The sequence below is a fragment of the Cricetulus griseus genome, chromosome 3 (genome assembly GCF_003668045.3).
Source record: "Cricetulus griseus strain 17A/GY chromosome 3, alternate assembly CriGri-PICRH-1.0, whole genome shotgun sequence".
NCBI lineage: Eukaryota > Metazoa > Chordata > Mammalia > Rodentia > Cricetidae > Cricetulus > Cricetulus griseus.
Window position 1 is genome coordinate 145,258,828 of NC_048596.1, and position 26,557 is coordinate 145,285,384.

Genomic DNA, 26,557 nt, shown 5'->3' on the forward strand with positions numbered 1-26,557 from the left:
CCTGTGTCTCTCCTTAGGCTCCACATGCAACTCCTGCCTCCAGGTTCTCTGTTGGATCTGGTATGGAACCAGAGGGTGTGCTCCAAGGTGCAAAGCTCAAGGAAATTTTTACATAGTCCCCGCGTGTTCTAGTTTGCTTTCTATTGCTGTGATAAACACCATGCCCAAAAACAACCTGAAGAGGAAAGGGTCTGTTTCATCTTACAGCTTACAGTCCTTTGGGAGGGAAGCCAAGACAGGCACTGTATGGGGGTATTCTGATGAACTGACATTGGCTTATTGCTTCTTATGTTGGCTTGCTTCCACGGTTTGTTCACTTTGCTTTCTTATGCAGCTAGGACTACCTGCCTCAAGGTGGTACTACTCACAGTGGGCTGGGCACTCCCACAAAAATCATTAATCAAATTGCCCTTCAGACTTGCCTACAGGAAATCTCTCAACTGAGATTTCCTCTTTTTGGGTGACCCTGAGCTTGTGTCAAGTTGACAAAAAATTTACTATGGTACTGAGGGAGGGGTAAGCCCCTATTTTTTTCCTGTGTTATTGATGGGAGGAGATGGAGCTGCATGCCTGTTGCCAGGGGAAGAGATATAAAGAGAGTGTTTGCATTCATTAGGAGCAAAATATCAAGACCCACATGGCACCATGGTGTAGCTTAGACTCACTTAGAATACCAAGTACTAAAACTGAGATCCAACACAAAGCGTGAGTGCTTGCCCTAAGATGGAGTTACTGCCCAAGAAACTCACAGCAAGTTGAAAATATCCTAAGTGGACATGCATTTATCCCACCTGTCCTACTGAATAGCAGGCTTAGCAAAAGGGCAAAAACTCAGTTATTTATCCTGGTCATCTGACTGGCTAGGAGCCTTGGGTCACTGTTCTGCCCAGCATCCTGTTGGAGCAGTGAGTGCACTTTATGTTGTTAGCATGGGAGAAGAGCAAAATTTCAAGTTCTGTTTCTACTGCCTCACCTTCACCTTTGAGTTAAAAAAAACCCCTTTAATTCTAACAGTTATAAGTCAAGAACTATCTGTACAATATACACAGTTTAAAATATAGAATATTAAATATCGACATTATTCAGCAAGGGCAGAAACAAGAATGAACATTAAACACATGACCTATGTATATAGGGGATAGCAGAGAGAAAAGGAAGCAAGTTCAGGAAGCCAGACTGGGGCCTCATGTGACCACTGAAGATGAGTTGATGGCACATGCTAAGAAACATGGTTGGCAGTGACTGAAAACTCTCAATACCCTTTCCATGTCTAAGGAAACCAGAAACCAAACTTCTGAACTAGAAAGTGGTCCAGTGTCTGAAGAGAAAGATAGAACAGAAGCCTGGGGCTCTTTGTTCTAGGTCCCGAGAGAGCCGGAGGGAGATAACTGTTTGGGAATCAACACCTCCCAGTAGGAAAGGCTCATGGCTTGGGTTGCAGCATAGATGATTGTCAAGGAGCCTTTGAATCTCCCCTTCCCTGAGTGGGTTCACCAATGTGACCTCTGAGTCATTTTGTTGGTTTTCTACAAGGAAACAGGATTCCATGTTTTGTGGTCATCTGTCCCTACAGAAGTCCTCACAGAATTGATTTATCAGCCCCCGTTAGGATTTGTGGGTCAGTCCCAGGTTTGGGGGTCTGCCAATAGAGCAAGCAGGGGTAGGGATGTCCCCACCACTTATAACAACCGTTTGATTAGCATTTTGGAATGCTTAGTCCTTTTGTGTAAAAATGATTTTAGAAAGTGCAGAGACCACCTTTCCATAAAAGAGTAAAGAAAACCCGAGTCTTTCGGAGTTCTGCCACCCCGAGAAAGGCACTGGTTTCATTGTGATGTATTTTTCAGCATTTTTCTCTTTTTGCAAGTGGGCTTTCCTCCCTACAGCTCATTAGCACATCTTAAGACTAGGTCTCTTTGGATTATGAGGATTTAACTATTTTAAAAGATGAACATTTGGAGCTGGAGAGATGGCTCAGAGGTTAAGCGCACTGAGGTCCTGAGTCCAATTCTCAGCAACCACATGGTGGCTCACAACCATCTGTAATGAGATCTGGTGCCCTCTTCTGGTGTGCAGATATACATGGAAGCAGAATGTTGTATACATAATAAATAAATAAAATCTTAAAAAAAGACAAGCATTTTACATTAAAACCTTAAGAACAGTAACACACTAGCCCGTGTATACAACTATACAGAACTTCACTTGCAAGTTGAACATTGAAAGATGCTAATAAGGAAGCATGCTGAAATAGTCTGTGTGTTGAAAATGGAGCTGAATGGAGTGTGATAGCGCTCTTAACCACTGAGCCCTCTCTCCAGCCCCTTGGAGTGTGATAGCTATGCTAAGCTTCATTAAAAGTTTCTCAAATTCAATTATTAACTTTTGAGCATTATGGTAGATATTCCTGAAGGTGGTCCTCAATGATCCTGCCTCCTGGTCCTCACAACCTTTCCCACATGATAACCATGGTAGGCTCTGTGGCCAAAAGCATATAGCAGAAGTGAAGGCATATGACTTCTAAGATTAGGTTAGAAGAGATTGTGACTTAATGTGAGATGCTCCCTCCCGAATGGCACACTCTTTGGAGTCACTCACAGTGGGGGAACCAGCTTCCTGACTAGGTAGCTATGGAGAGGCCTACTTGGAGAGGGACTAAGACCAACAGGCTGCAGGGATATGAGCCATGTTAACAACCTGTAGAATTTAGATAAAGTAGATGTTCAGCTTTGGTTCAGTTTTGAGATTTTTGTACAATGGCCAACATCTTAAGATGTTCTGAGAGGCTGGGCCAGAACTCTAAGCCCTTTAAATCATCCCCTGGGCTTCTGAATTAAAAACACAGTAAGATAACAAACATTTTAAGCTATAAAGTTTTTGGTAGTTTGTCCAACAGAATTTGCCTAACACAAGCAGATTTATTCCTTTTTGAGACAACAGACTCTCAGAACAGGCTGGACCCACACTGTATCATGGTAGGCCTGAGAGGCTGGCATGGCTATGGTGGGTCTTAATGCTGGGTGTGGGTTGTTCATGTTGGCAGAGGGTTGAACTGCATTGAGTAGACATAAGAAGCACATTCTCAAATGGCCTTGTTTGTGATGGAGAAATGGTCTTTTAAAAATTATGTTTGTAATTAATTCCTTTTTTTGAGTGTACGTTTGTCATGGCATGTGTATTGAAGTAGGAGGAAACACCTTGCAGAGTGGGTCTCTCTTTCTACCATGGACTTCCCAGGGATTGAATTTAGGTCATGAGATTTGGTAGTAGGCACCTTTATCTGACAATCTATCTTGCTGGTCCAGAAATGGTCTGTATTAAGCATGTTGAGAGTTGACTAGAATTTGGCAAAAAGACAATCTTTCTTAATAGTCACAGTCAGTTACAGCCCGAGTGGGCCTAACAGACACTTAAGAGTTGTGAAATGATTTGTGCAGATCCCAAGCTTTAAAAGGAAGAGCTCAGATTCATATCCAGGCCTGAATCCAACAATTAGAAAATGAAGAGACAAGCGAATAGACTAGTTTACCAGCTCCGTGCACATACCAGCTCACTGTGGCCTCATAGCTGCTACGTGGAAACTGATTTCCCCATTTCCCAGTGTAGGAGAATGACCGGGGGCTGGAATGGTGTGGGGTCTTGTCCTAGTCTAGTCACAAAAGTGATACCCAACACCAGGGCATACATGTGATTACACCAGGAAAATGACTCTTGCTCTGGACTTACATTTGAAGGGCTTATCTCTACTCTTTTACAAGGTATCTTTCTCAGAGGTGAGAAATAGATGGAGCCAAGAAGACATTTCCCCATTTATACATAAATCAAATGGCTCTCTGGTTGTTCAGCAAGATGTTCTCTTTTCTTGTTTTCTGACTTGCAACACACTGCTATGTGCATTTCTCATTTGCAGAAGGTATGTTTGGAGATCAGATGTGTGGGCCAGAGTACCCATGCACATAAGTGCATGTGAGCATCTTCACAGTGGCTGGAGCCAGCTAGGCTAGTACTAGCATTCTCTAAACCTTGTATCTTGATGCATAATGCCAAGGAGTCACAATTCTATACTCCTTATAGATGAATACTTGTCCATGTAGAAGGACAGGACATATTTCATTTAAAATTTTATTATCTCTATTTCCAACATTAAACTATTTTGATATAACACACAGTGGCCTTACAAGTTATTGGGGATGAGACTGCACACAGCTGTACTCTTTGCAAGTACAGAGAAAAGTCAAAGACTTAAGATTTGCACAGGTGTGTAGCTGAAATAAGAAAGGTTTAGAAAAACCATGGGACATAAAAGAGGAGAAAGGAATAGATATTTAGGAAATGAGTGATATTTAGGATATGAAGAGCAGAGAAGCTGATAAAGGAAATTGTGGTAGATAAGGTTGGTGTAGATTCCTAGATGTGTCCCATCCAAAGGTGCCATGTTTCTTCCTCTACTTGAATCTGGGCTGAGACTGTGGCTAGTTTTGAATCAAAATAATGCTATAGTTTCTTTTCTGAGGCTTAGGAAACCTGAAGCTTCTGTTTCCACCCTCTTAGAATGTCAGAAGTCAGCTGCTATATGAGAAGTCTAATGTATTTATGAACACCATGCTGTGAGTAACCCAGGCTAACTAAAGAGAGAGCAAAGCCACATGGTAGGGACTGAGGCACCAGGTGCATGGACGTTGTTTCCCAGGCCTTAAGGAGATGAACACAGCCTGGGGATGACCTCAGCTGACATGGAACAGAAGGGCACGCTGCCTGACCCTGTAGCTCATGAGCAGGTAAGATGGTCCCTGTCTGAAGCTACTGAGTTTTGAGACTTTGTAAGGAAGTGATAGCTAACTAAAACAGACACTGTGATCTGAGAAGAATAAATGAGCTGGAGTAAAGGGTGATGTTGAAAGGACACATTTTAAGAAGGTTATAAAGAATATTTTTGAGAGCTAGGGTGGCTTGACACTGGACAAAGCAAAGGAAAAGGAGAAATCTGCCCCACGTGTCTTGGGAATGTAATGAACTCACATCTATCTCAGTGGGCTTTGGCATCAAGCTTTGTGGGACAGCAGCTCAGAGACTCTTTTCTCAGTGTCCCTGCACATCCAGGTACCTCCCTACAATATCACAGCATGTCCATCTCAGTAAATTGAATGGACAGAAAGTCTCTTCCCATCAGTGCTGGCCCCTATCCTACCTGATTTTGCAAGCAGACAACTCCTGTCTGAGGCTATGTTGTTTCTGTGAGATCTCAGGCCTGTGGTGGAGAGTCATGGAAGAGCTATGAGCTACACTGCTGAAGGACAGGCCAGAACTTGACACCTGAGCCTCTGAGCAGGCTCATAAAAATTTCTCTTTTCATATTCCATATTATGGAATGGCCACCATTGTTATCAGCTACTATTGACTGAGCACCGTGCAATGAACACTTTCAATCTATTAACTCATTATCAGGACCTCTGTGAAGATCTTATATCACCATCTATAGTTTAGAGAACAGAATTTTGAGGTCAAAATCAATGATTTACCTAAGGCCATAGTACAGTTAGTGGCAGAGCTGAAACATGAACCCAGTGGAATGTCATACATTTAATTCTCAGGGTAGCTAGGACTATCATAACTCTAGTCCACTGTAAAGGGCTTCTGGAGTACCCTGGTCTCAAGACATTCCTAGACATGGGACTTACATTTACTTTCATCTGGCCACACAATTCTTTGTTTGTTTGTTTTTGAGACAGGGTTTCCTCTGTACAGCCCTAGCTGTTCTGGAACTAGCTCTTGTAGACCAGGCTGGTCTCAAACTCACAGAGATTTACCTGCCTCTACCTCCCCAGTGCTGGGATTAAAGGTGTGTGTCACCACAGCCTAACTTGGTCACACCATTCTTATAGGGCAATGATTCACAAGGCCCAGGAGAGGTGCCCATGCACTTAACTGGTGTCCATGCTCTCTTCCCAAGCAATACTTTAATAATGACAACTTCAGAATTCCCTTTTACCATGACCTGATGCCTGCAAAGTTTTTCCTTCAGGAGCATCTTTCTGAGGCTATGTACTGATTGGGGTGAACTGTGGACCATGATTGATTACACACAGTGATGCGCTTACATGTACACATGCAAGGGTCCTTGCAGTACGAGATTGAACAGGAGGTAGTATACTATTAGAGGCCTCACTTGTGACCTGGCTTCAGTTCCTGCAAATCTTAGGAGGTGGCCTGCCCATAAATCTTCCCATTGGAGACACTGAAAGCAAGACTTAATGATGTCACTCCATTGCACAGCCTGGTTATTACTGGCGTCAGTGTTCTCAACCTCATGTGTACTCTAAGAAAGCTATTGGATTTGAGGGTAGGCTCATATCAGTGCTAGCTGGGGGAAGGAACAGAGGCCCCAGCATCAGCAGTGTTGTGGCTTTCATGCAAATGTGAACACCTACACAGGGAATGTGGCTTTGAATGTACCCATGTGTTTGGATGACTGCAAAGCAAGTAAAGTGAGCATGCAAGGGGAGTGGAAGATAAAAGAGTGACCATGGGAAAAGGAATGTATGCGTGAGGGGAAAGAAAAGAATTCTGCATATGCATGGAGTAGAGAAGGTTGACACCAACTGCCTACCACTGAAACCAAGAGTGGCTAAGCACCAAGGAAAGGGCAGGGAATGCAGAGGGAAGAAGTGTGCTTTCTGATCTTTGTGCATGCGCATGAGATCAGGGTGCAGTCCCAGGAGAGACCTAAAGAGAGTAAGAGAGCTAGTGTGTTTTTTAGTTGCTGGGGAGCTTGCATGGTGGACGAAGGCTGATGGAGCTGCAGAGCCGAGTGAGCTGGGCTTGCATGAGGAAGAAGACATGCAGGTGTGTGTCCTCTGGAGGTGCTAGTCCACCCCCACAGAACCTGTGAGTCTGAGGCAGGCCACGTGCTTGGGTTGACTGTGTGGGCATGTGCATGTGTGTATGTGAGCTTGCAGCTGTGTCAAATGAGAACAAACACAAGTGCGTGCGCATACCCAGGAGGGTGTGAGCAGCCTACCCACTTTGAAGGCAGCTGTGGGATTCCTGGGTTGCTGGTGATGTCTACAGACATCTTCACTCCAGGAAGCATTATCTAAGAGGTCTATATGACCTGCCTGACGCTGGCTCAGGTCCGGGTGACCGAGGCTCTGAGTGTTGGCCATGTCACTCTCTCTACTCTGAAGTTTGTGTGGGAATGAATGAGTCATCCTGGCGTGGCTGGCCCTCACTCTGCCTGTGTCTTGCCCAGCAGGGAAGACGGTAGGGAGGGAGAGAAACGACTTAGGACTGTATTCTTATACCATTATTATCATTATGCAATTGCTCACAGTGTCTATGGGCCTTCTAGAGGCCCAGCATCCCACTGCTCTTGGCCTCTATACATCCATTTGTTTTATGACCCCAAGTTTCCATTTAGGTCAGCAGACCTGGATGACCAATCTGCTCCACATCGGGCTCAGGTCCACACAGGCCATCACAATGCTAGCTAAACTACCTTGCAGTCCTTCCCCTCCTCCCTCTGCTTAGCTTTTATCTTTTTCTATAGTCTTTCCCACTGTTTGCCAAGCGACATCCCCTCCTTGTATGTTGCCTATCTTCCCTTTACAGTGAATACTTATGTAGCACTATTGTGTAGCAAGCTCTGCTCTTAGCTTCCTATTAATTCACCGAGCCATCCAACAATTCTGTATGGCACTAAAGATTAATCTTGACCCTTTATAGATAGCAGATCCAGAGAGGTGAAATTAACATCTCACTGATTAGTGACTGAGCCAGGTCTAAGACCCGAGGCCCCACTTTTTTCCTTTAAATAATGTATTTCATGTGTAGGGGTGTTTGTTTGCAAATATGTCTATGCACTACATGTGTTCATGGAGTAAATGGAACTACAGATGATTTGTGGGTGCTGAGAATTGAACCAGGACCCTCTGGAAGAACAGCCCATGCTCTTACAAGGTGAGCTATCTCTCCAGCTTGCAAACCCACTCTTTTTTTTTTTTTTTTTTTTTTTGCAAACCCACTCTTAATACATAATATAGTCCTGTGGGATAGGCACTTTCTAAGTTTAGTTTTCTATTGGATCTCCTGAACCTACTATAGTATTAGTCACATGTAGATGCTCAGTTAGTGGTGAATAAATGAAAACATGGCTGAATAAATGGTGGACATGGAAGACGGAGGACACAGAAGTGAGACCTAGAGGACTTAGTGAGAGCCTTAAAGAGCTCATGGTCACAAAACATAGATAATTATTACAATACCATATCTGTCTGGCATCATGGGTGTCTGGGGATATACACCTTCTTGGCCCTTGGCAGACAGGGCTTTCCAGAAGAAGTAGGACACAGAAAGAGACAGGCACAGTGACATTGCCTTACTCCTCTCTGGGGACAAACACACCTTCACTCTTTCACCCTCTACAGACACTGACTCTATGGAGACAACAGAGGTAAGAACAAACAGGTTAGTGATGAGGACACAGGCTCAGAAATGGCTGGACTGGGCATTCCCTTACCAAACATCATCTAGCTAAGGAATTTGGGAAGGAAGCCCAACTTCCCTGGGCCTTGGTACTGTCATCTGTAAGATGGGGGCAGTAAATGATACCCACTTCCTGAGTATTGCATAAGGCAGGCAATGTGCCAGCTTCAATGGAGATGACTAATCTCCTCTTCCATTCGACATTGTTTGCTGGCTCTGGGGGAGGAGAGTTAGAATTAAACATATTGTGCTTCTTACTGTAACCTCTCTGCTGTGGCTTTGTCCCATTTTCCAGAATTGGCTCAGTGCAGAACTTGTCTGTGAACCTTCATTAAGGTAGGGACTATGTTTTATCTATCACTGTATCCCCAGCACCCAATACAGTATCTGAGACATGGTGGGTACTCAATACATGGACTTGCTGAACAAATGAGTAGTTACATTTATTTACTTCCCCAGGACCTTTGTGAAGATGACTATTCATGTTGATGCTATTTCCATTTTCAGATGAGGGACTGGGGGCAGGTCTGGCAAGGTTGAATGACTCGCCCATAAACACACAGCCTGGAAATAACACAGTTAGACTCAAATGCCAAGCCCCATGCTCTTTCCTCCACACCATGATTCTCCTTGGGTTCCTATACATTATGTCCTACTTTCTGGGGATATTTTCTAGCCAGTGGGGCCATCTCTGATTGTAGAATCATCTCCAAGTTCTATGACTCATATCTGAATCACAGAAGTATTTAATAGTTGAAAGAGACTTTGATGTCACTGAGACCTCCCACCCACTGTGGAAATTTCCTCTCCATTGCTTATCTCCCAATACTTGAATGCCTCCAGTGATGGAACACTCATTTCCCTCCTCTGGAATCATCAGTTCTATGACTGGACCACTCTGAGAGTCAGAAAGTAAGTTCTTCATCCCGTGGGCCCAGATCTTCTTTCATGTCTGTGTGTTGGGCTTATGTCATACTCCTAAAATATGCAGGATAGATCCTCGGTCTCCAGAATACAGTGGTCCTTCATATGCTCAGCTTTTGTCACCTTTAGGGAACTCTTTCTTTTCAACTAGCTCCTTCTGGTTCCTCCAGGATGCCTCCTATGAGTTGCATCTTCCTCCACCAGCAAAACCAGGGGATCGTGGTGTGCAACGTGCCCCTACTGGATAAGAAGAACTGCACCAAGGGCTCGGGCTGTACCAGGGAGATGGGAAAGGGTGGGCAGTGGATGCTGTGACTGCTTATTTTGAAGTTACTTCTATTTGTTTTCAATGCCAATCTTAAATGTCACACGGAGGCTGCATTTTGAAGCTTCTTACCTAGCATGATCTCGAGGTTTCTCAGACACCACAGGTTTGAGGCTTCAAAGTAAGAATTCAAAAGGCTATTTTTAAAACAAACATTTGGGTGGAGGATATGGAAATGCAGGCTGTGCTACAAAGGTATGGCAAAGTTTCAAATGTTTCACTTGCCTTTACTTTGTAATATTGCTTATAAGAAAAATAATTAAAACATAGAAAGAGAAAATAAACCCCTTCCACTGTCTTCTCCACTCTATTCCTTTGAATGCAGTTTATCTTGACCAGGAATATGGTCTCCAAATGGAGGGCCATGCTGCCACTCTGTGGGCACAGTGCCCTGGCTGTCTCCATGGTGACAGCCATGGCAGGGGCTCAGGCCGGCAGACTCCCACATCTGTGGTCACCTGGACTCCAGCTGCAGGTTCTGACTCTCAGCCAGGCTTCTCTGTAGGACTGACAGGCAGCTCTGCATGCTGCTGGGCCACCCTCAGATCAAACCATACCACCTGGTTTAGATTTCCTCCATTGCTTCTGAGGTCATCACTGGTCTGCTGCTCTCTCTCCAGGCTTGTCTACTGTCTCCTTCCCCTCTACCTCCCAGCACACCTGCAGATGTCTGCTCTTCCTCCCAGAGGAGACAGAACAGCCCTAAATGACCCTAGGACAGAAAGACACTGAGGATTTGAGAAACAAATCCCCAACTAGTCAGAGACCTCGGAGCAGCAAGTTCACAGGCAACTGGACTTCTAGTTCTGTGTCAACTGTTACCCTCTTTCTCCATCCTGAGTTCTTGGGTCACAGGAGTGCTGAGGACACTTACCCGACAGCCTTTCACTGCAGCACATGTCCAGGGCCCCTCCCTCGGAGTCATCAGCAGCCTGGTTCTCTCTCTCACTCCTGCAGTGGGAGAGAAATTGTCAGGGGATGCTGGTGGTTCAGGACCCAGAGTCTCAGCCTCCAGCAAAGATGAAAAGCTGTCGTCCTCAGTATTCCTTTGATTAGCTCCACCTCATCAGGAAACCCGAGGGAAAGCTCAGCCTCTTAGGGCATCAAGCCGCAGAGGAGAGGCAGTGTTTGTAGGTATCTTCCATATATCACCACTACCATCATCACCACCATCATTAACACCACCACCCTCCTCCACACCAAAAAAGACTGGCTCACCTTCTAGAGACTCTGAAACAGAGACCTCACCATGACCCCATGCAACAGAGCTCATCAAACAAGGCTTAGGAAGTTTATGTGGCTTGTCCAAGGTCTCATCAGAGTGAAGCTGGGTTTGAAGTTACACTGGAGAACTCCAAGCTAATGCTCTTATTGCTGTGCCATTCTATCTCCTAATTCCTTTGTTAGTGGTGGTGGTGATGATGATGATGACAATGATGATTTTGGCAATGATGATGTAAATATGTGCATGTTGGTGCATATAGAGAGGAACTGGAGTTAGGAGTGATTGTGAGTCACTATGTGGGTGCTGAGAACTGAAGCCTGGTTTCTGTGAGAATGACAAATGCTCTTGACTATGAAGCCATCTATCCAACCACCAGAAAACCTTCTTTCTAGCCCATCAAGATACCAAATGAGACTGCCCCAGGCTTTAGTTTTCTTTTTTCACATAGTAAACTGGAAAAAGCTTGCTGGAAATCAATTTGATTCCAGAAAATGACTTCAGACTCAACAAATCTGGAGGGCAGACACCATGATGCTCACAGGGTCCTCTTCTCTGGCAATGGCCTGCAATGCAGGTGTGTGCCCCAATGGCTCTGGTTCCCTGGCAGTTGTGGGCTGGATCAGAGCTGTGCCTATCAGAGAATTATCCCTTCATACTTACTGAGCATTCTGGAGTCTGGGATCTGTGCTTCTTTGGTTGAACCATGGCTGAGAGAAGGATTGCAGAGGATTTGAGCCTCAGAGCTCCCTCCTTTCTGTGTCAAGTCTCTTGACAGAGCACACATCTGATCTGATTGTGAGATAGCCATGGTTTTCTCACTAGGTACCCACATCTTAGTTTAGCCAGTGGAACTGGCAGCTGAGAAACCTTTAATGCAGGCTCACTAGCACAAAGTCTAAGAAGTCCAGAAGGTCAGCAACTTCTCTTCCCACCAGTCCTGCAATGTGGCCTCTCATCCTACAGCCTGTTTCAATACCATTACAGAGTTCAGTAATAAGGCCAACAAGGCCAGGATAAGGCTGACTCTCCCCACTCTGGTATTTTCTACTCTTAACTTGCACTGTCTTATTTTTCCTCCTCAATCTAACTGGCAGCATCTTTGAGAATCCCAAGTTTTAGAGACTAGATGATTCGGAGTAAGAGGGACACTACCTCCAAGGCATCCCTGCCTATAAGTGTGCTCTTTACCTGATGGTCTTGGGCATTCATTCAGGCTAGCCCTCAAAACACTCCCCACCATAGGGCCAAAGCCTATCACTTGCATAGGTTGTGAAGTTTCCAACCTGCACACAGGATGGGGCAGCCTTGAGTTAGCACCAGTTCTTCAAAATTCAAAGTCACCATATAACATTCCTTGGAAAAATACCCCCACTGCATCCCAGCTCACTAAGAACAAAGACAAACATCCTTTAATACAGTTAACTAGATTATTTCTCCTTCAGCATTGTTTGCCCTTGACTGTTACTCTGGTCGCTTTGGACAGGCTCCTTCCGTCATATGTCTCTGCACTCACATTTCTCCACCCGGATAGTGCATTCATCTCTACTTGCTGAGACTTTTTATTCTGCATTTGACACAGTTGGGAAGTCCATTTTAATTGATGCTGTTGCTGGATCAACATCATTGTCAGCCATTAGGGTGTAGGTTGTAAAACGGCAATGACCACTATTCTAATTTTACTTAGCCTGCATCTTCAAAGCCCAGCCCAATGCCTGGTTCACAGAGGTTCAATAGATAAAAGATCGTAGGATAAGTGGGTGCCGTTGCAATGTGCTTCAGAAAACATCAGCTACCTAAAGCAACCACCATCTGAGCCACTTTATGGGTGGCTTTGTTAAGCCACCTGGAACCGTCCTCAGCAGCAGTCAGAGAATCTTGAAGAATTTTCATTTCACAGAGGAAGACACTGAAGCAGGTTGAATGCAAAAGCGGGGGCCACAAGGATTGATTTTGAGAGCAGACTCTCAGTCCTGAACTTGCTTTACTATAAGAGCCCCCTAGATGGAGGATACCCCAAGACAGTGGCCCATGATGTGGGGCAGAAAGGTAACCAAGGTATCTGGAAGGGGACGCTCATGTGACTCACACCTGCTTTCACACACCAGCCACATTCAGAATAGCTCAGCGCTGCATGTGTGCAGTGGACTCTATAAATAAGCTTCCTAGAAAATGACTAATTTCATAATCAGGAGAGCAGAAAGAGTAGCACCCCAACACTGTGGAGAAAAATGGATCAAGATGTAGTTCTGCCCTGTGGTGGACTCCAGTCCCCGCCTCTTCTCAGAGCTGCATGTCTAGGCTGTATCAGAAGTTTGACCAAATTTCCAAAAAAAGAGAAGATGGTCCATTCACACAGCACAGAGAAACCCTGCCTCTGGGTATTTCCCTTCGCTTTGCCCAGCAGGAGCAGAAATAGCAGCTTGGAATGGATCGCTGTGGGCAACCCTCTCCTCCTCCACCTCTATCACCTGGGCAACATTGGCTAAAACTCGCCCATGTCAACAGGCAGCAACTCACTCAATGGCTTCCCACTGCTGCTCTTAGAAGCAGAGAGCCTCAGAGATGATGGGTGCCTTTAGCCTGCATTTGCCAAGCGCTTCCTGTGATTAAGGCTTATGACAGTCCTGGCAATACAATGCTGGGCTAACCAGCACCCTTCTCATCTGCCCAAAGAGCTGGAGGTGCTAACACGATTGTGATGTGGCATCTCCTTTAACTGAAGTCTGCATATGGGGAAGAGTTCTACTCAAAAGCCTGGGGGAGAAGGAAGTGTCCTCCAAAGGGAAGGCATGAGCTCTTCTTAAAGGGTGTTTCTAGTAGATGATGGATTGCCAGAGTAAGGACTTGGGCAGCACAAGTAACCAGTGTTACACTTGGGGCACCAACTGGAAGCAGGCTGGTCAGAGGAATGGGAAATCAGGTGAGGCTTAAGCTTCAGCAGAGGCACTGAAGCAAAACATCTCCGAGAAGTCATGAGCCCTGCCTCTTGGAAGGGGTGACCTTTTTGCACTTAACTGTGTGGCTTCCCTGGATTGAGAGGCGGCATGTGCCTCCCAGTGCTAGCACAAGCTTGGGAGGTCTGCAAGCAGGAGGGAGGTGGAGGCTAGCAACACAGGACATTGGATTCGGCGGGTGGCATCTGGCCACAAAGCTTCCATAGTACAAAATCTACTGTTTATTTGTTTACTTATTTATTGAGACAGTGTCTCTATGCAGCCCAGGTTGGTTTTGAACTCCTGATCTTCCTACCTCTGCCTCCTGAATGCTGGAACTGTGGTGTGTACCATGCCTGGATGAAGACCATCACTGTGCACTGAATACACTTATGACATTCAGTACCATCATTATCTAGTTACATGTTTTTACCTCCCCAAAGAAAACCTCATATACCTTATACACTCCATCTTCCATCCTCCAAGGCCCTGGCAACCTCTGATTTTATTTCTGTTTCTATGGTCAATTCTGGATATTTCATGGAAGTAGAATCATGTATGGAGACTTTTATGTCTGGTTTCTTTCATTTAGCATAATGTCTTCAGGATTTATTCAAGCTGGTAGCCATTACCAGCCAGTACTTTATTATTTTTTATGGGTGAGTAATTTCTATATGGACAGACTACATTGCTTTTGTTCACTCGTCAGCTGGTGGACATGTAGACTGGCTCTGCCTTTTGCTTTTTGTGACTGGTGCTACTATGACCCAGTGCTATTATGATCCCCCCAAGCTTATGACTTTGGCTCATCCATCTCCTGCCCCAGGCCTGAATCCTCATCTGTAAATAAAGTAGTCACATCCCAAGCTCCTTGCAGCACAGATATCATTACCTTTAACTGTCCCTTTGTGTCTGTGGACATAAAGTTACCCTACAGTTACAGACCCAGCCTGGACCACCTACCCGACTTTTAGGAGCCCATGGCTGGTGGTGCTGGCACAAATAGCTGCCATGGATTGGGGTAAGTTGCAGCAGGGGCTTGTTCAAGGACAATGGGGGAGTGCATAGTTGGTACTACTTTGCTTAGGAGTAGGTGGGTGGGTGTTATTGGGGGCATCTAGAACAGATGCTAGCTTTGTGCAGTGTTTATGAAGAGAAGAGAAAAGTGATGGACTACCTGTGGCAGGAGCGGACCCTGAGCAACCACTCATCTTAGGTGATTTGAGGGAGATGGGAAGAGGACTCTTAGCTGGTGGGGGGACTGTGTGAAGCTGGAGCAATCCAGATAGACTTGTCTTCTACCACGGACTTCCTGTCTGCCCTCAGCCCTCCCAGCATGCCTCTCTGCCACACAGAGCTCTCCTCAAGATCACTTTCTCCTGAAGTCCCCCTATCTCTATTTACCAAATGGAACTTCTCTCACTTTCATGCCTTGGTTCTCTCTGCTCCTCAACCAGTGGGAAATTACCAATACAGAGTCAGGTAGAAATATAAGGGTATTTAATAGGGAAAAGCCTTACTTACAGAGCAACCTAGGCAGCCGGCATGGCAGCAGTCTGTACCACAAGTACAAAAGTGAAACTGAAAGAGAAAACAAAGTCCCCTGAAAGTCTCACTCTATGTCACCTTGACCACGCCCTCGCAAGCGTGGTCAGGCACACCTGTAGCCAGCCCCTAAGTAGGCGTGGCTACAGCTTCCCCTACAGCAACCTGCAATGTTCTTTCCAACTCCGGCCACATCCTATTCCTTTTCCATATCTCCTCTCAGCCATCACCTCTTTCATGGAGTGTTTCCTAATTGCAAGGGAAGAATCAAACCCTCGGGGCTCCCTAACACCTGGCTCACATATCTCGTGTTGCTTACTTTGTTCTGATGCTTCTTAGCTGTTTATGCAGCTGCCTCCCCCATCCACTTCAGTGATGTGGGAGCATCCCTTTCCCCTCCACCCCGATGCATCCCAGGCATCCAGTCCAGCTCCTGAGCCTTTGATGGGCACATTGACATTCAAACATAGGATAGTGTCAGGTTCTTAGGGTTGGTGGCTTTTGAATCTCTGAGATTTTGAATCTCTGGATTCAGCTAGGAGCTTCTCAACATAGAGAAGAAGGCCATGTAGAACCCCTATCCAGGTTTGTAATCAGTAAGTTTAGCATGCAGAGGCATTTGTTGGCTTGGTGGAAAAGAAATGATCAGGTTGGTCACATCATGCAAACGAGTCACTAGTCATAGAATATGCAGGTGTAAAAGTTCAGTACCCTGCAGGGACCACACACAAGTGCTCACACACCTAGGCCCCTCAAACTTAATTCCCAAGGTATCCAGGTAGAGAAAGGTGTCATCTGGGGCTAGGGCCCGGAATTTTCCTCAGCTAAAAGCAAACTGTCCATGTAAAGACAAAAAGGCTTGAGAACATCCAGATGGAGAAACTGAGGCACAGAGAAGTAACTCAGACCACACAGGGTATAAACAATTGTTTGCAGTTAGTTCACCAAATTCTGAATTCTGGTTAGGAGATACCTACCATCTCATCTAGTGCCCTGCCTGCCCTTTGTCACAGGAAGGATCCCTGAAGCAGAGCTCAGTGGCCCATCACATTTGTGTCATGTTCCAAGGCTTCTAATAAGTATCTTTGCCACCTGGGTTACTAAGTGTTTCTGTTGTTGACAGCCAAAGAGCTCAGAATGATGCGTGCAGCAAACTCAGGGAACAGACAGGCTCTATGCCCAGGACTCTCAATGCCTAGTTCATGCTATTTCCATCCCAACAAGCTGCTTACCCTCCTGGCCCATCTGTCCACTGTCCAGCCATCTGTGCCCTTGTCTGAGCAGACCACAGACTTGGGAGTGCTCTGGATCCCAAAGAAGGGGCCTGAGTGTTCTCTGTCTGAAGTGTACTCAACTGAACAACTTCTCTTTCATTCCCCACTCTGTGGGTGGCATTATGGAGCATGGAATTGCCTGAGACCCAAAGAAGGGAGGATGGAAGAGGCGGCCCAGCTAAGGGGCTTGGCAACTTGTCTTTCTGTCTTTTGGGTGAGTCTAACACGGGTATTGGCCCATTCATTTCTTCAATGTGTGTTTACTGCAAACAACTACTGTGTGCAAACCATACAAACACAATGAATACATACACATCTCTTGCAAGACACAGGTAGGAAAGAAGCCAGGCCCGTGTCAATGTCTGATAGGAAATGTTCAGGGTTCCCTGTGGTACCATTGAGGCCCCAAACAAGGCAGAGGAATCATAAGATTGATGGAGAAGTGGGAGTGGCAGTGGGATGGGAGTAGTGTCCAAGCAGAGGACATCAAGTGGAGTTGAGAGAAAGCAGGGCATATTCATGAAGGAAAGAACATCATCCTGACAAGGCAAGTGTGGAAAGGGGGTGGCGTGGGACGGGATGATTTGCTGAGATGAGTACTGGTGCTGTTTTCCCTCTTATTCTCTCTCCCCAAGAGGTAAGACAGACACGTCCTAGCTATCTTGAGTCAGGTTTGCCTGTAGATTCTCAAAGCCATGTTCCTGAAGAAGCTGTCCTTTATGGTTTTGTGTCTTGAGGAAGGTGGAGCTCCTCAAGATGGAAACTTCTGGATGAGAAGGTGGGTGGCGGGGATGTGGAGAGCTGTCTTCTTGCCAAGAAAGGTGACATAACCACCCTCAACCCAGTGTGTGCATGTCTGCATGTGCACTGTGGGAGTCTGTTTTTTCCTTCTGCCATGTGGGTTCCATGTATCAAACTCAGGTTGTTGGGCTTGGTAGCAAGTGCCCTTGTTTGCTAAACCTTATCAGCCCCTAAGTTCTAGCTTACTCTTTAGTTCCCCAAGGGGCTATCATACAATGTGGTAAAATAGCAGATGCTCAGAAACCCTGCAGGTGGCCAACAAAGATGGAGGAGAAAAAAGGACGGTGGTGGTGAAGGCAATTGTGTAGACAATGCTAACTCATGGAAAGGGACAAAGCATGCTTCTGAATGTTGCCTAGCTGCCTGGGGTAGCTTCAAGACAAATGAGAGACACCCAAGGACTGTGCCCATCCTTGGAGACAATGAGAGAGTATTGTTAAGCCTGCTGGCATCTGTGGTTTGGTCCAGTGGCTCAGCCTGAACTCTTTTCTCTTGCTCCCACAGTAATCTGAGGCTCAGGGCTACAGAGAGATACCAAACACCCCCTACTGTATTAGGCAGGAATAGCAGATATACAGAGGTTTTCTGCTGGCCTTGGGGCCAACTGTGCAAGAAACATGAAGAGACATCAGAGGCTTATGTATGGGGCTAAGGCATCTTGTCCTGACTTCATCTTTAGGGTGAGGGTCTATAAGGCTCACTGTGACCCGGATCAGGCTCAGTGGACACTGCACATTCCTTCCCTGGAAATCAGGAGGAGGAGGAGGAGGAGGAGGAGGAGGAGGAGGAGGAGGAGAAAGAGGAGGAGGAGAAGTTGCCCTCAGGAGGGAGGGAAGCAGGCAGAATCAGTCTTGTTCTTCCACTCTTTATGCTTGAAGACTAATGGACAATGGTGACTATGACACAGTTCCAGGCCTTTTCCTGAGCACTGTGTGAGGCATTTGGCCCTCACAACAGTCTAGAAAGAATACATGGTTACTTTACTTTTCTAGAGAAGAAAGTAGAAATTCTGCCAATTGAAGTGACCTGTCCAAAGCCCCCATTACCCCCATTACCCACATTCTGAAACTTTCTCTTCCATGTTCTAGCCTTGGATATAAACCATATTCAGAGATAGGAAGATAGAACATTCTAGCAGGTGATGGATGCTCTTTAAGAGAGCCCTTCCTGCCAGGCAGTGGTGGCATACGCCTTTAATCCCAGCACTCCAGAGGCAGAGGCAGGCAGATCTCTGTAAGTTCAAGACCAGCCTGGTCTATGAAGCGAGTTCCAGGATAGCCAGAACTGTTACACAGAGAAATCCTGTCTTGAAAAGAAAAAAAAGTGAAGGATGGGAAGATGGAGGGAGAGAGCATGGGGAAAGACAACTGGAATTGGTGGGGGACATCTCTGGGATGAGCTAGAAACCCATGAATCTATAAGGGTGACCCTAGCTAAGACTCCTAGCAATAGGGGAGGTGGAGCCTAAACCAGCCATCTCCTGTAACCAGGCAAGACTTCCTGGTGAGGAACTAGGACAGCAACTCAAGCACAAACCCTTCCACCTACAATTTGTCCTGCCTACAAGATGCAGGTTGGGTTAAAGAAATTGTGGGAGTGACCAACTAATGACTGGCATAGCTGGAGAGGGAGCTCCCACATCTTGAGAAGAAGCTCACCTCTGAGGGCCAGGACCCAGAGGCAGGATACCCCAGAGACCTAGGATAGAACCAAACACAAATGGAAAAAAAAAGGTCAATGAAATGATTCCTCATGATATTTTGCTATACTCATAGATTGATGCCTAGCCAAACTGTCATTAGAGAGGCTTAACCCAACAACCAATGAGAGCAAATGCAGAGACCTACAGCCAAACATTGGATTGAGCTTGGGGAATCCTGTGGAAGAGGGGGAGGAAGAATTGTAAGAGCCAGTGGTGTCAAGGGCACCTCAAGAAAAGCCACAAAACAAACTAACTAGAGCTCATAGGGGCTCACAGAGACTGAATCAACAACCAGGGAGCCTTCCTGGGACTGACCTAAGCCCTCTGCATAAATGTTACAGCTGTGTAACTTTGTCTTCATGTGAGATACCTAACAGTGAGAGCAGGGGCTGTCTCTAACACTGTTTCCTGCTTTGGGAACCCATTCCTCCTACTGTATTGCTTCATCCAGCCTTAATAGTAGAGGAGGTGCCTAGTCTCACTGCAACTTGATATACCATGGATGGCTGATATCCATTGGGGGGCGGGGTCTGCCTGTATCTAAAGAGAAACAGGGGAGGAGGAGTGGACAGGGTGGGTGGGGGAGTGAGGAAGGGTAGAGGAACTGGGAGAGGAGAGGGAGGTGAAACTTTGATTGGGATGCAAAAACAAAAAATATAAATGCCACCCCCCCCAAAAAAAAAAGAAAAAAGAAGAAGAAGCAAGCAAGCAATCCCTTCCCACAGATGGGGAAGAATGTGATGATTTCCATTTTACAGAGGAAGATTCTAAAGCTTGGGATTCAGTGTTTCTTCTGGGTTCACAGTGTGAGCCAATGAAGAGCTGAAGAGGGGTTCCTGCACCTCAGACCCCAGGGGCACTCCCACATGTCCTCTATGGAAGTAGAAGGACTGGTAGATGTGACCACCAGTTTCTCGGGAAGCATCAGCTTGCCTTGGGAGGCAGTGTGAGGAGGGTGTGATGATGGCAACCATGTTCCATCAGTGCATAGACAGATGCACACATAGGCCCAGAAACTACTAATGCTTGGCTACAGTCACAGGTGTGATATGATCTGAATATTAATAGCCTGTAATGAAAATGAAAGACATAAAATAACAACCCCCCCAAAAAAGATGTTTAATGAATGGGCCTATACCCCAGGTTTCAACTTTGTGGTTGTCAAGGTTAAAAGAGGCAGTGGCAGAGTGGCAGTGGCTCAGCAGAGGACACTCCCAACACCAGCAAAGTCAGGCCCTGGTCCAGGGAGGCTGCTGACCAGGTGTAGAAGGTGGGCCAAGCTGAGCCAACTGTGATTTTTGGGCAGTGTGATCATCCATACACCTGGATGGACCTATGTGATTGTGAACAGTGTTAGTCAGGCACTCAAAGGAAACTGAAGGTCTTGAGGGGCCAAAGGTCATCTGGTCTACCTGTGTTCCCTAAGGCTCTGAAAACATTCCATTCTGTTCCCCCCTCCCCAGGTACACAGTTTAATTTGCAAGAAGAAAACAGGCAATCACAAATGTGAAGGTGTGATCACACCTCCTGTTGGGGGTGCTGATGCTTCCTCTACTTAGACTCTCACCCTATCTCTAATGCCTTGGAAATGCACCTTCCTCTCCACTGGAAAAGTCCTTTTACTTGTCTGCCTGGGAAATACTAATTTTCCCTTTAAGAGAAGTGAGGACTATTTAGAGGGAAGGAAAGGCCAGCAGGGTGGAGAGGGGGGTAGGGGAGGGTAGTGGGGGATAAGAATAACATAAAATTATATCTACTTATGAAAATGCCATAACGAAACCCATTACTTTGTGCTAATAAAAATTAATTTAAAGACCTTATTCAAATGTCACCTTCTTAAGAATGCCTGCTGACTCCCTGAGGGAGTCTGGTTTCCACTTCCCTGTTCTTATCTCTCTGCTCCTCACTGGGAAGACTTGCACCCATGCCTATGGGTGCAAATACATCCCCTCCTTTCTCCTTTTACACATGTATATGTAGGCCTGGGAGGGGGGGAAAGGGAGGAAGGGAGAGAGACAGACAGAGAGAGAGAGAGAGAGAGAGAGAGAGAGGGAGAGAGAGAGGATTATTTGTTCAAGGGCCCACTTGGCAAACAGCAGAGGCAGGCTTTAAACTGTTTCAACCCCAGAGTCAGGTTCTATTTGAACCACTTGGTTTACAGTCTCAGATACGGGTGTTCCTTTTTTCACACTTAACTTTATCCAGGCAATTGTTCAAAAAGTAGCTCTAAAAAAGTAAGTAAGTCAAAGTGGGCTAGAGTTTGAGTATTAACAAGTGGCTTATTAAAATCACCACAGAAGAAGCAAATATGAGCCTCTGTTGTCACTGTACAAACTAGGGCTCCTGCCTGCCTGCCTGTCTGCCTGCCTGATCTTGGCCAGGGTACCCCACTCCCAGGTCTCCATTTCCTCACCTGGTACACACTTTAGATTTGGAGGTTTGTTACGAAGATTAAGTAAATTTTGGTCCCGTACAAGGTTTTTATGGGAGATGTACATAAAATGTTCAGGTTGTGATCCCATAAGCTCTTAAAGACTCCAGCTGTCGAACAATTTTCAAAGGTAATTGTGTAAATGGCCAATGAAGAATGAACAAAAATGCCTGCATTCTTAGCCAACAGGAAAACTAGGTTCCACTCCACTCTAATCAGAATGGCCATCTTCAGAAAACCTTAACAGCATACTCTGGAGAGAATGCTGGGAAAAGGAACCCTTTTATACCATTGTTGGGAATGTAAAGTTAGTGCAGCTGCTACAGAGATGAGTATGGAGGTTCCTCAAAAAGCTAAAAATAGAGCTTCCATAGGATTTAGCTATAGCACTTCTAGGAATTTACCCAAAGAAAACTAAGTCAGCAGATGATGGAAACCCCTGCACACTCAAGTTTTGGTGGCACTGTTCATAATACTCGGGTATGGAATCAGCTTATATGTCCATGAACGGATAAAGAAAATGTGGTGTATGCACACTATGGAGTTTTATTTGTCTGTAAAGAATGAATTTATATCACCTATTATAAAAAGGGTAGAACCAGAGAATATCATGTTAAACAAAATAAGCCAGACTTAGAAAGACAAATATCACATTTTCTCTAATAAGTAGAATATGGATTAAAAAAGGCATCTGGAAGTAGTGGTGCATGCCTTTAATCCCAGAACTTGAAAGGCAGAGGCAGTTGGAGTTTGAGGTCAGCCTGGTCTACAGAGGGAGTTCCAGGACAGCAAGGGCTACACAGAGAAACCCCGTCTGAATAAACAGAACAAAACAAAAGCAAGCAAACAAAAAGAGGCCTGAAAATAGAAGTGAGATTAAGTGGGAAGAGAAGGAATAGCAGGAAGGAGGGAGGAGAGGGACAAGACCATGGTAGGAGGCTGAACATGACTGACATACATTGTGCACATATATGATGGAAATGTCATAATCACATCCATTGATTTGTACAGATTTATGCTGAGTTTTAAAAGGAGGGAATGCCATTTGCCACTCTTTTATGTGAGGTTCTGGGGTGTTCTCCAATAACTACAGCCCCTTTCTTCCCATACAAGTTCTGTGGAGATTCGAGATGAGTCCTGAATCATGCTCACCCAGAGGTTTCGATGACAAAGCTCTGCTTTGTAACATTTGAAACATTTGCCAATTTCCATGCTACTATGCTGTGATGGCTACTCTTGATTGTCAAGTTGGCTGTCTGTAATTAACTACACCCCAGAAATGGAGGGCACACCTGTGAGAGATTTTTTTGCTTGGTTTGAAGTGGTGAATCCACTTCTTTGAGGTAGGAAGGCACACACCTGTGATTTGGGTCTTGAGGCAAGAAGACATACGCCTTTGATCTGGATCTTAAGGCTGGAAGACACAGGCCTTTACTTCGGGCCATACCTTCTGTTGAAGTCACATACAAAAAGGAAACTTTTGCTCTTGTCCTGCTCACTCTTGCCTTGCTATCACATTCCTTCCTTCACAGGCCTTGGAGCCTACTTCTTCAGGATTCCAGCATATGCAGAAGACCAGCTGACACACCCAGCCTTGTGGGACTGAGCAACTACCAGATTCTCAGACTTTCCATTCACAGCTAGCCATTGCTAAATTAGCTAGACTGCAACTTTTAAGTCATTCCAATAAGTCACACACACACACACACACACACACACACACACACACACACACACACACACCACATAATGTAACTCTAGAAAACCCTGACTAACACAATGGCTGACTTCAAACTGTGACTATGAGGGGTTTTGCTGCCAGCCTTGGATGGGGTCCAAAGCTTTGTTCGATTTCTCTGTGCCTAAGTTTCCTTACCGGTTAAGAAAACTGGACCTGGAAAATTTGGTAAAGTGAACCAACAGAAATACCTGTGCCAAGTAAAACTGAAAAAACCTTCAAAGAGCACATAGCACACAGTACCATAAGTGTTAGCCATCAGTTCTGTTCAGGGGGAAGCCAGGCCCAGCATTATTTGTCTGTCTTTAACAGTAGACCATCCCTACCCCTGGCCTTTGTTTTGTGCCCTGGCAGCAGAGTCCCTACCTTCTAGAACCGAGGCCTTGACTTCTGCAGCTCTCTGCTTTCCTTCATGTTTAGACCTTACCACACTCTTTTGTGCTTTGGTTCTTTACTCACCTCTGACTTCACTTAGACTTCCCTGACACAGCTGCTCACTGTGTGTCAGTGTTGCTGTGACTTGCTATGGAGAAGCTGTGAAGACTACTTCTTGAATCTTCTGTGTTCCTTCTCATGAGGCTTAGATGCACTTATGGAGGGGAAGGCTGAGGCTTACCTCAAAGTCTGCCTCCACCTGTAGCTAGGGAGTCCTAGGTACTGTCACATCCACATTGGCTCTAGTTCCCATTATGGTCCCACCCCAGTCTCTGAGTAGCTCTTCTGGGATCAGGTTTGGATCAGGCTTCAGCGGTACCTGTGGGGATGATGGGGGCCACTGAAGGGTTTGATGGGGGAGTCAGACACAGAGTCAGAAGCAAGGCCTAGGAGAGCCCAGGTGCAGGCTAGGCTCAGAGACAGTTTCTGGACTCAGACTCTTTTGCATGAACGGGGTGTTAAGTAGAAAAAATATTAGAAAGGTCAAAAGGGTCCAATTTTCTGAAATAAATTTAACAAAAGACAAGCCAGGTGTTTCTATGTGCCACATGCTTCCCATGCTCTGATTTCCTTAGACAAATCTGGGAGGGTGTCTGAGCCATTGTTGTATTACTGTGAAGAGACACCCTGACCAAGGCAACTCATACAAGAAAACATTTAATGGGCGGGGGGGGGGGCTGGCTTACAGTTTCAGAGGGTGAGTCTATTATCATCATGGCAGGGAGCAGACAGGTATGGTGCTGGTGAGTGTCTGAGACATTTACATCCATAGGAATCAGGGAGGGAGGGGGGGGAGGGAGAGAGACACACAGAGAGAGACAGAGAGACAAAGATAGAGACAGAGACACTGGGACCTGTGTGGGCTTTTGAAACCTCAAAGCCCACCTCCAGCCTCATACCTCCCAATCCTTCCAAACAATTCATGATCTGGGGGTTGAGCATGCATATATATGAGACTATGTGTCAGGGGGTCGGGGGGGGCATTCTCATTCAAACCACCACAGAGAGAAACACTATCATCCACTTGTAGAAGTAAAAGAAATTTAGGGAGATTTAGGATCTGACACGGTAATCACTATGGCCAGTGGAGAAGACAGGATGAAGCCTGGTCCTGTGCTCTGGACAGTGGATTCTTTTATTGTTGTGTTCTGGAAACAGCTGCATTCCTGGGGCCCTGGGTGGTCTTCAACTGCCATCTCAATCATGAGTTGACTCTCTCAAAACATGAAGATGACAATGGCAATCCTGTGGTCACCCACCTTAAGTCAACCACAGTTCTTTGGAAAAGGATGGATTTAGACATTGAAATACTACATCCATCCTACCACATTCTCCCTCCTAAAACAGCCTGGGCTGGTGCTTAATGTCTCTGAGGCTCAGCAGATGTGATGGGAGCTGTAGGTGAGCCATGTGGACAGAAAATGCTAGATAATCCTGAGATAGACATCCTCACTGTTGTTCCCATTGACCCAGCTCAAAGCTTCATCTCCAGTCTCCCTCTGAGCGAGGGGAGACCTCTTGCTTTTTGCAGTTGTGTCAGCTACAAAAGTCAGCCTCCCATTGCCTCAGGCTCTGCCAGGTGTCCCTGAAGAGATCTGCAGGGTGAGACAGCTCACCAGCCAAACTCCTCCTCTCCCCTTCGGAGAGCCCTGGCTATTTCCAGATCCTCATTCAGACCCAGAGCCCTGGGGAGGAGAGGTAAAATAATTGGATTCTCCAAGTCCTCTTCCATGATGAAACAGGTCCCTCCCCAGGCATGTTCTCTCCTGCTTCTTGGCCTCTGTCTCCTACGCTTCCTGCTTCCTGTTTGGACAGACTCTCCAAACTGTGGCCCCTTGCCCTCTCCTCCAAGGCCCACCTCAGTGCAAGCCTCCTTCAAGGAGGCTGCTATATGCAGCCTGAGCTTTGACTGAATTCTTTCTCCAGTGCTTTGGTGGTCTGGGATCTGGCAATGAACAAGACCCCACGCTAGGGCTGTTCCCTGGCTCTTTTGCCCATGACTATGGCTTCTAGGAGCTGCCCAGGCAAAAAAGGAGAAAGGGCTAGGTTTCAGCCAGTGTGAGGAGATGATGCAGACAAGAGATGAAAGGCAATGCAACAGGGCTTCAATCCTTCCCTGTGCACTCAGATTCTGAAGGAGATGGGAAGGAACGAAGTGAGAGAAGATGAGGGATGAATGAACAAGGAGAGAAAGAGGAGGGAAGGATGGCTTTTTGAGACTCAGCTTTCAGTACAGTTGAATGGATCATGCTTGAAGACTTTCTGTAGATTATCTTCTGATTATGAAACCCCTGGCTTCACGCAGACTCCTTGGAAACCTTTGAAGTTCACCTCCTCCAGGCAACCTTGTCTGACTGGTCTCTGCTTCCCTGTGGCTCCCTGAGCTGTACAGCTTGTCTTTGGCCATAAGTCTTGAGCTGTGAGTTTCATCTGTGCTCAGAAATGAGACTTCTTTTCACCATTTTTCTTTATCACTTTCAGAGAATGGCCCGAGATATATCTGCTGTTATTTTATTTCAAAATTTTAACACACATTTATTTATTTATTTATTTATTGTGTGTGTGTGTGTGTGTGTGTGTGTGTGTGTGTGTGTGTGTATGTGTGTGTGTGTGCACTCATATGAACACCAACATGGTATGCTCACAGAAGTTAGGGGATAACTTTTGGAGTCACATGGACCCCAGGTATAGAACTCAGGTCACCAGACTTGTCTGCAAGCACTTTTACTTACTGAACCATCTC

At 45.9% G+C, this 26,557-nt stretch overlaps 1 protein-coding gene across 1 annotated transcript in view; it reads right to left on the reverse strand.

Moving 5' to 3' along the window:
• Ptpn5 (protein tyrosine phosphatase non-receptor type 5) overlaps positions 1-25,546 on the reverse strand; it is a 51,180-nt gene extending 25,634 nt beyond the window's left edge. Inside the window, exons 1-2 of the mRNA XM_035441653.1 lie at positions 25,431-25,546; positions 10,605-10,681 (exon numbers count right to left, since the gene is read on the reverse strand). Coding sequence (XP_035297544.1) covers positions 10,605-10,681; positions 25,431-25,546 — 193 coding nt within the window. The remainder of the gene's footprint in view (positions 1-10,604; positions 10,682-25,430) is intronic.
• Positions 25,547-26,557: the final 1,011 nt, after the last annotated feature.